Source organism: Oncorhynchus clarkii, chromosome 16 (assembly GCF_045791955.1).
Source record: "Oncorhynchus clarkii lewisi isolate Uvic-CL-2024 chromosome 16, UVic_Ocla_1.0, whole genome shotgun sequence".
Lineage (NCBI taxonomy): Eukaryota > Metazoa > Chordata > Actinopteri > Salmoniformes > Salmonidae > Oncorhynchus > Oncorhynchus clarkii.
This window is the reverse complement of record NC_092162.1, coordinates 7050696-7060493: the sequence shown is the minus strand read 5'-3', so window position 1 is coordinate 7060493 and position 9798 is coordinate 7050696. Positions and strand designations below refer to the sequence as shown.

Below are 9798 nucleotides of genomic sequence, written 5' to 3'. Positions count from 1 at the left end.
GCTTTGTTACTTTGGTCCCAGCTCTCTGCAGGTCATTCACTAGGTCCCCCCGTGTGGTTCTGGGATTTTTGCTCACCGTTCTTGTGATCATTTTGACCCCACGGGGTGAGATCTTGCGATCTCCCCCAGATCGAGGGAGATTATCAGTGGTCTTGTATGTCTTCCATTTCCTAATAATTGCTCCCACAGTTGATTTCTTCAAACCAAGCTGCTTACCTATTGCAGATTCAGTCTTCCCAGCCTGGTGCAGGTCTACAATTTTGTTTCTGGTGTCCTTTGACAGCTCTTTGGTCTTGGCCATAGTGGAGTTTGGAGTGTGACTGTTTGAGGTTGTGGACAGGTGTCTTTTATACTGATAAGTTCAAACAGGTGCCATTAATACAGGTAACGAGTGGAGAACAGAGGAGCCTCTTAAAGAAGAAGTTACAGGTCTGTGAGAGCCAGAAATCTTGCTTGTTTGTAGGTAACCAAATACTTATTTTCCACCATAATTTGCAAATAAATTCATTAAAAATCCTACAATGTGATTTTCTGAATTTTTTTCCCTTCGTTTTGTCTATTATAGTTGAAGTGTACCTATGATGAAAATTACAGGCCTCTCATCTTTTTAAGTGGGAGAACTTGCACAATTGGTGGCTGACTAAATACTTTTTTTGCCCCACTGTATAGATAGATACAACATCCTGTTGAAACAAGACTTGTATAGCTCTACTGTTGAATGGACCCCCCAAAAAAAACAATCTTTCCTACTGATGAGTCAACAGGGATAATCGTATGTTCTGAGGGTCAAGTCTTGACACGTTCCTGAATAATAAAGCAATACCGGAGGGAATGGCATCTAGTCTTGCAAAATCTTTAGGTGTTACAGGGACCTTGTAAAGTGATAACAATTCCTTATGATTAAGTAAAAGACCCTCTGCATTTACAAGTTGGCTTACCAATAGGATATTATTTCGGTAACCAATATTCTAAAAACAAAGAAGTATTTTTATACAATATGTTCCGATTATTCCAAATAATATCTGTGTGGAGAAAAATTATGCTAATAAATTAAGGACCATGACAAGAATACCTGCCGATGAAAAGCAACTCCGCCAGCTTTCGTCCCAATGACAGACAGTATATGAAGTTTCGTTGTTTCCCAACTTCCCATAATGCTTCACTGTGATTGCCAGGCTGAGAGCTGATAAATGCTGTTCTTGAAATGTTGCGCAGTTTACGCGTGTTCGGGAAAGTGCAGGGGTATTTGATCCTGTTTACTGACACAAATCTAGTTCGGGGTTTTAGGGTACAAGAGTTAGATTGGCTCTTGACCAAGATGCTGGGTGGGACTCACTGTTGAATTGGACGTTTGTAAAAGCCCCACACTCCTTCCTGTTTGGGTAAGTTTCAGTCTCCGGCAGCGCAATATGCTCGCTCTTTTGTTTCATACGAAGGGCCTAGCAAATTAGCTTAGCAAGCTAGCTAGGAAACCATAAATAAATCAAAGTTGATTGCTATTTAGCTGTATCTAATAAATGCATCACTCCACCCCTCCGTGGTCTGCGGGAAATCAATCCCCAACGCGGAATGGCAATAACCAGCAAATATTCAAGGATTGTATTATTATAGCCACCAGCCAGCCACCCTTTATTTCACAATAAAATGACGTTATCCTATAAACTACAGATTCATTGGTTAGTTTAGGAGAGTATTAGAGAGGTGCAACTTTTACAAGGGACATTGTTTTGTGGTAAGCGTCTAACTACAGCTAGTTAGTACATCGTGAACTGGTTACATTAACTAACCTAATCAAAACACGTATCCTATTTACATAGTTAGGTTAATCTGATAACTAACGAGGTAATGTTACTGTAACTCTTGTTGTCGCACGAATCATCCTTCACATTTGACTAGTTGTGGCTGGACTTGATGGGGTACAACTAAGACCGGAAGTGACGTTTCGTAACTGGTTAGGAGATCATTTGAGATCATCTTAACCCTTTCCCCAACCTTGACTAAAGTCTCCTAACCTGCAGTGTAACTTCTTCTAACCTGCTAGGAAAAAGTCCCCTCCGGTCGTAGCTGTACTTCCTAGTCAAAACTCATTTGACTGACGATTTTTCTTTTTTAAAGGGAGCTGGATTGGGACAGTCAGCTGTCATTCCAGGTTACGGAAAGTTAGCTGTAGTTGGCTAAACATAAATGTAGTTGGCTAAACATAAATAAACAAATGTAGTTAGCTAAACAAATAAACATAAATGTAGTTGGCTAAACATAAATGTAGTTGGCTAAATTTATTTGTTTGTGAGAAGGCAGAGGTTCGAAGCCAGTTGGTAACTTTTGTTAGTTTATTTTCTTATCGCATCTATTTTGGTGGATTTCCAGTAATTTATATACTTCTGATTTGGCCACTTTTCCCGAGTCAGCTTGATACTGTAGCCGCAAGTACAAACGGGATACTTTGTTTGTTTACCCGTTAGTTGCAGATTCATTAAGTGGCAGGTCAACAAACGTTACATTACTTTGAACAGTAGTAATGGAAAACTAAGTGAACGCTGACAGCCAACGAAAACAACGTTAGAGGCACGTTTAGCATTTAGTTCTGACTTGTTTGCTTTCTTGTTAGCTATTTCGATATTTAGCTAGCTAAGTCTGTGATGTGCATTATCGCTAGCAGCTTGTTGTCTGTACTCTAGCTAGATAAAGTTGCAATCCACTGTTGACCAATGTGCTTGGTGATGATGGGACCCAATCTTGTCCTATATCCAGTCATGTTCTCACTTGAGGTCATCAAGATCATTTCAATGTCATGTATTTATCTAATCTTTCTGTATTTCTGCTCAATTTCAGTTGCTATGGAGCAACCGCTGGGGGACTCTGATGATTTAGAGCCACAGGACCTCTCCTCCACCCACAGCCTTCCCGCTGTGATGGACCTGACCAGAAAAGGTGAGGAATGCCTCTTGAAAGCCAGCTCCATGGACGCCCTCCGGGTGGTCAAGCCTCCCAGCTGGTACCCAAACTTCCCTGAGACTGACCACGACCACAGGCTTCAACCAGTAGACCAGATTCAGCCAGACAATGCCTTCTCCAACACTACAGTCACTCTCTCATATGTGAGCCGGTCTCATGTCTTCTCCCAGCATCCCTCTCTCTCCCAGCATCCCTCTCTCTCCCAGCATTCCTCTCTCTCCCAGCATTCCTCTCTCTCCCAGCATTCCTCTCTCTCCCAGCATTCCTCTCTCTCCCAGCATTCCTCTCTCTCCCAGCATTCCTCTCTCTCCCAGCATTCCTCTCTCTCCCAGCATCCCTCTCTCTACGGTGTCCCGTCGATCAGCAGGTTCTCAACAATGGATGGCTACCTGCAGCAGGTGGATAAGCCTCTGGGCTTAGCACCTCGGTCTGAAATGTTTGACTCTATCCCTCCAGCCCAGGTGGTGGGTGAGAATGTCGCAGGGGTGTGTCTGATGCAGCAGTCTCATGAAATCAATGGCCATCGAGTTGCCAGTAACGGAGGAGTGGAGAAATACAAGCCTCAACAGAGAGGGAGTTCAATGAAACGCACTCTTTCTCAGGACACAGTCAACAAAGGATTGCAGAATGGTCAGGGTAGTAGCAGCTGGTCCAACTCTGCCATCTGTATTGATTCCTCCCCAGAGTCTCTCACTACAGACATGGAGGATGGTCAGAGGGCTTCAGAGGTTCTCTTTCTCATCTCTAGAACAGAGGAGCCAGTCCTGATGCAGGACAGCAGGAGTCCCAGGGACCTGTGTTCTCCGAATAGGGACTATATCAGTCCTCTGGAGGACCCGGTCTCTCCCTCTGTCTCACTGGACGACGTAGAGGATGGGCTCATTCTGCCTCAGCCCTCCTGCTCACCCTGTGCATACAATTATTCACCAGATGACACGGCTGATACCTGCTGGGATGAGCTGGGGAGAGGAGGACCTGGGCTGTCTGCAGTACAGGGGACAAGGTCTAATGGTGAGAATACACCAAGGTTAGATTATAGCAAGGACTTCCAGCAGCCAGGACATAAACCCAAGGCAGCTTCGGAGCCTATTGTTGATTTGACAGAAGACGAGAGCACTGTGCCAGAGGTTTCAGAAAAGAAACCCAAGCAGACAGCTGCTACTCACCTGAATGGTAATATCAAGGTAGAGCAGAGGACTTCTGAGAGGAAACAACTCCCCCCTCGCTCTGGCAGGGGAACCAGGCTAGAGGCCATAGTGATGAATATAAACCCTAACTGGTATAAAGTATCTACTAAGAAGCCCAAGTCTCAGACAAATCCCCTGACCCAGAGCAGTCCATCTGAAGCCGGTGTTAGTCCTAACGAACAGACCTCGTTTGTAGTGAAGAAGAAGGTCCAGAATAAAGCAGAGTCTAGCTGTGAGGGAGAGACTAAAGTACAGGCGGCAGCCTCACTGACCGGTCATATGGATAACATTTACACAGGCCGTTGCATAGAGTCTACCTCAGATTCGGAACATGCCCATTTTTCGAAATACCCACACAACCACCGCACATCTCCGATAACCTCCAGTCTGCCCTTTGCTCCAGACAAAGATTTAGAGAAGGAGTCGGAACACAGAGAGTCATGTCCCGAGCCCTCCTCTGAGGTGGATTTACTGACTGTATCGCCGTCACTTAAAACATCTCCAAAGAAACCCGGGAAGCATAAAGCTGAAACTACAAGCAGCGAAGCAGCTGCTCCCAGAGCCAAAACAAGGAAGGCGACCCCTGCTCCCAAGAAGAAAAGGAAGAAACCCAGACTGGATCAGTCCTCAATATTCTCCCCTCGGGAGCCTGAGATCAAACTGAAATACATCAACTACAAGGAGGAGAAGAGGGACATGAGGGTGGACACGTTCTCTCCTTTCATCCACATAGAGCATAAGCCCTCCTCCACCTCCCCCGCCAACTGTACTGTCATCAACTACCCAGAGGAGGAGAAGCCCAGGCAGAATGGCCAGGGGCAACAGCAGGCTGGAAGTTCAGGATCCAGGGGTTTCATCCCAGGGGCTGTACCCTCCACTTCCTGCCTCCAGCTGGGCCGCATCTCCAACCACAGCCAGCACCACAGCTCCCTGGTTTGCTGCCTGTGTGGAGGCTCGGCTAACGCCATGGACCTTGGGGACCTCCACGGGCCATACTACCCTGAGGGATACAGACCCAGCACTGAAGCCCTAGCTAGCAAACCAGGCCTCAAAGAAGAGGAGGATCTCAGTGACTCTGACTCATCCTGCAGCGTGAGAGGCCCGGGTAGAAAGTGTGCTCGGCCCCCGGGGGTCCCCTGGCCCCACAAACCTGACCCCCGGCTGAAACGGGAGGGCCTGCTGGGGAGGTGGACCAGTGACAGCGACCCCTCAGGCAGCCCTGGAGCTAAGAGGGGCAGGCTTGAGGCTGGGCCTTCGCTAACATCTGGGTCCAGGGCAGCAGTGGATGACTGGTACGTTCCCCCGGTGGTGCCTCTGGACCAGTGTGAGTACTGGCTCCACGAGGACTGCAGCATCTGGTCTGCAGGTGTGTTCCTGGTGAAGGGAAGGGTCTACGGCCTGGACGAGGCAGTCAAGGTGGCTCAGGAGACGGTAAGTGTAAATCCTGCAGGATAAAAACATGTTTTATTGATGTATGATTTGGGGTGAATATATATAGTGATCTTCCATGAGGACTATGTCTGCTGTTGTAACCTTCTGTTGACCATTTTCACATTTAGTTCGTATGTAACAGTGCTACAACTCTGTCAAACAATGTCAAATCAAGTTTTATTGGTCACAAACGCGTGTTTAGCAGATGTTATTGCGGGTGTAGCGAAATGTACCCGCAATGTAAACTGCTATAGCAGCTTGTCTTTGGTCTTGGCCCGCAACACGAGAAAACCAATTCATTGTATTTCATGTTTTCAGACGTGTTCTCGCTGCCGTAACCCAGGTGCCACGTTGGGCTGCTTCATCAAAGGATGCCCCAACAAGTATCACTACAGGTGTTCTCTACAGTCAGGTGAGTCTTTTCTGTCCTTATCCCTGTCCCCTACCGGGACCATTGGGTGCGTCTCCTTGTCTCACAGATGTGTCTTGAGACTCGATTTGATAGAAAATGTCATTATTTGAGACTTGACTTCGGAGCGTCAAGACTCTGGACTTATTTTGTGGCACAGTCTCTGTGGATAACTCTCCATGCAGCCAGAGGCAGTAGCCACCTCATTTCCCTTAGAATAAAAAGGGCAACAGATTGGCTTATGAAATGCACACTCTGACCTCTGATTGGACCAGCAAGCTGTCAATCAACAAAGGTCCAGTGCGCCAGAGAACAGATTGCTGATTTGTTGTACAGCTATAGGATTGGGTGCAGTGAAATTGTAGGGAGAGAGGATTGCCATAATAAATGTCCAGCTCCAAAAAATGTTGGTGATCAAAAATATGAACTGTTTACTTTGCAAGCTCACCAGCAATGGGGCGTCAAGACACAATTACTAGCACAGGCCTACTGATCTTTTGTTACAGCCTATGTAAAAAGTATATCTTTGTCATTTTTGTTGTGCATAATAGGAGCATGTATGCATTGAAATAGGCTACGTGGCCTGCGTGCCACACTTTGGAGTCAGTACATTGAATAACATAATCATTGTTCCATTTATTAATGGTGATTATTCATAAGCAATCTATACTGAACTAAAATATAAACACGACGAGCAACAATATCAACGATTTCGGTGAGTTACAGTTTCATGTAAGCAAATCAGTCAATTGAAATAAATTAATTAGGCCCTAATCTATGGATTTCACAGTGCAGCCATGGGTGGGCCTGGGAGGTCATAGGCCCACCCACTTGGGGGCTAGGCCCACCCCCTGGGGATCCAGGCCCAGCCAATCGGAATGAGTTTTTCCACACAAAATATTTTGTGTTTATTACATCCACATATACTCTTCAGTTTCATCAGCTGTCTAGGTCGCTGGTCTCAGACCATCCCATAGGTGAAGAAGCCTGATCTGGAGATCCTGGGCTGGTGTGGTTACACGTGGTTACGTGGGATCTGCGACCTAGCTAACTGGTCTGTAACCTGACTCGTTATGTCTAGGGATCTGCGACCCAGCTAACTGGTCTGTAACCTGACTCGTTATGTCTAGGGATCTGCGGCCCAGCTAAATGGTCTGTAACCTGACTCGTTATGTCTAGGGATCTGCGGCCCAGCTAACTGGTCTGTAACCTGACTTGTTATGTCTAGGGATCTGCAGCCCAGCTAACTGGTCTGTAACCTGACTCGTTATGTCTAGGGATCTGCGACCTAGCTAACTGGTCTGTAACCTGACTTGTTATGTCTAGGGACCTGCGACCTAGCTAACTGGTCTGTAACCTGACTCGTTATGTCTCGGGATCTGCGACCCAGCTAACTGGTCTGTAACCTGACTCGTTATGTCTAGGGATCAGCGACCCAGCTAAATGGTCTGTAACCTGACTCGTTATGTCTAGGGATCTGCGACCTAGCTAACTGGTCTGTAACCTGACTCGTTATGTCTAGGGATCTGCGACCCAGCTAACTGGTCTGTAACCTGACTCGTTATGTCTAGGGATCTGCGACCCAGCTAACTGGTCTGTAACCTGACTCGTTATGTCTAGGGATCTGCGACCCAGCTAACTGGTCTGTAACCTGACTCGTTATGTCTAGGGATCTGCGGCCCAGCTAACTGTTCTGTAACCTGACTCGTTATGTCTAGGGATCTGCGGCCCAGCTAACTGGTCTGTAACCTGACTCGTTATGTCTAGGGATCTGCGGCCCAGCTAACTGGGTTGTAACCTGACTCGTTATGTCTAGGGATCTGCGGCCCAGCTAACTGGTCTGTAACCTGACTCGTTATGTCTAGGGATCTGCGACCTAGCTAACTGGTCTGTAACCTGACTCGTTATGTCTAGGGATCTGCGACCCAGCTAACTGGTCTGTAACCTGAATGAATGTGCATTTATGTGAGAAATCATGCGACCAGGTGTTGAATATACATGTACCCAGGGAGAGAGGAACTTTACCTTGGTCCAAACGAAAGACTCAAAACAAAAGGAAAGGCCTTCGGGCCATCAAACACAAACAGCAGCCTCACGGCTTGCCAGATGGGACACTGACTGGCCGTAATTGGCAGCAGCGGATGTGCTAGACCCAGTTACTGCCCCCTGGGGGATGGAGTGTGAAGTGTATCCTGGATCGCGTGTTTGTCTGTGTCCTAACACTAACCTCCCCCTCCCTATATTATAACACTAGTACTGTGTTTGTAAAACGGTAATGTCACCCCGTGTGTTTGTGTGGAGGCTCTATCTGTAGCCGGTTGATGTGTGTGTGGAGGCTCTATCTGTAGCCGGTTGATGTGTGTGGAGGCTGGTTCAGCTGCTGTTTTGCTATTGATCAGTCACCTTCATTGATCCAAGCATTTTTCTCCCCACAGACTGTGTCCTCAATGAAGAGAACTTCTCCATGAAATGCACCAAGCACAAGGTATGGACGGTGGATTTTAAATGAAGTGACTGCTTGGTTCGACCCTTACTAAGCCGATCTCATTCACTCACTCAGTTGCTGTCAGTGTTTTCTGTCTCACTGTACAAAGTATTTTTGTGAAAGCGTTTGCTGGCGTGGAACTGACAATTTAGCAATCCTACCGTTTTAGGGATTTATTGTGCATCGCTAAGATGAAGTATGGCTTGCTTCATGCTGAGGCTGACTACACAGCCCTACTGCATGATGTATACAGTCCTAGAAAATCAGAATGGAAGTTGGGATTGTATTTCTCCAGCACTCAACCACTGTGATGTAGTGCATAGTACACTGTTCCCCTTTGGTTTCGCTGTGTGTTACTGGGATTTACTGTCTGCCCCCCCCCCCCCCCCCAGAACAAGTCGTTCCAAGGCCTTCCTGGGAGCAGAAGAGACAACCGGTGACACAACCAGAAGACAGACTTGATTACACATGGCTAGTTGTTCTCTTTCACATTTATACATGACAACACCATCTCTTTTCTGGTTGTCCACTTTATTTCAGCATTACTGACCTGCGTGTGAGTCACACATCTGGTAGTGTTTTTACATATTCTAACAGTCTTCTTTGATCACTGATGGGAATAGGATATTTCTATTTTATATCCAAATTGCTAAATGTTATGTCTTTGTTTGAAAACAATATGTATATATTTTTTTTTTCTTCTGTTCCAGACGTCGTTCATCTGTGGCGTTACGAGGGGGTTTCTCCTGTGAACCCGGTAACTGTGGCAACGCTGCAACTGTCCTCTGGATTGACAGCTGGGCTGGGGGCGGAATGCAAACACCCACAAACCTTAAACTGGCTTTCTGCACCTCTGCTACCTTTCCTGTTATCTTCACCACATAAAGCACTGCGAAGACTAAGCAGGAGACCAAGGCTGTCCTAATGTTCTGCCACCTCTCCTGGCTCTGGACTGACTGTCAACGGTGGGTAGTAGATGGGCCAATGACTGAACAGAAGAGTTGGGAGCAGGGCCCAATGCCAATGTCACTATTTGATTGAAGATAGCACGTGTTTAGCTTATGGCTAAACACGTGCTATCGCTTTAATTATTTATTAGGAAAAAGGATTCTCTCCCTTTTTTTAAAATTGAAATGTTGATAAAATAATTGGAGATATTTAATTTTATAAAGCTTTTTAAAGTATGTAATTTATATTTGGCTTATTTATTTTTGGAGGATCTTGTGGCTTTAGTTTTTTACTTTGCAATTGACCTGGAGGTGTGTTTGGATGCATCGAAGTTATGAGTAAGAACCTCAACGCTGAAGACTGCACTTGGTAGAGGAGCTGGT

The 9798-nt window shown here is 46.2% G+C and overlaps 1 protein-coding gene across 2 annotated transcripts; it reads left to right on the top strand.

The window, feature by feature from the left end:
* The first annotated feature begins 1170 nt into the window (after positions 1-1170).
* On the top strand, positions 1171-9798 carry LOC139367908 (transcription factor 20-like). Of its 2 annotated transcripts, XM_071106287.1 has the most exons (7): positions 1171-1382; positions 2833-3098; positions 3412-5573; positions 5892-5985; positions 8418-8467; positions 8860-8938; positions 9178-9798. In XM_071106287.1, the coding sequence occupies exons 3-6, from the start codon at positions 3450-3452 to the stop codon at positions 8905-8907; spliced, it is 2316 nt and encodes a 771-aa protein (XP_070962388.1). In that variant the 5' UTR covers positions 1171-1382; positions 2833-3098; positions 3412-3449; the 3' UTR covers positions 8908-8938; positions 9178-9798. The 2 variants fall into 2 exon arrangements, with proteins under 2 accessions (XP_070962388.1, XP_070962387.1); XM_071106286.1 differs by having other exon boundaries at positions 2833-5573.

Bases quoted from the DNA above. Each gene is read 5' to 3' on its own strand.
- LOC139367908 (XM_071106286.1), top strand. From the start codon at position 2,838: ATGGAGCAACCGCTGGGGGACTCTGATGATTTAGAGCCACAGGACCTC. The intron at 5,574-5,891 runs GTAAGTGTAAAT...TCATGTTTTCAG, and splicing joins TCAAGGTGGCTCAGGAGACG to ACGTGTTCTCGCTGCCGTAA. The intron at 5,986-8,417 runs GTGAGTCTTTTC...TTCTCCCCACAG, and splicing joins CAGGTGTTCTCTACAGTCAG to ACTGTGTCCTCAATGAAGAG.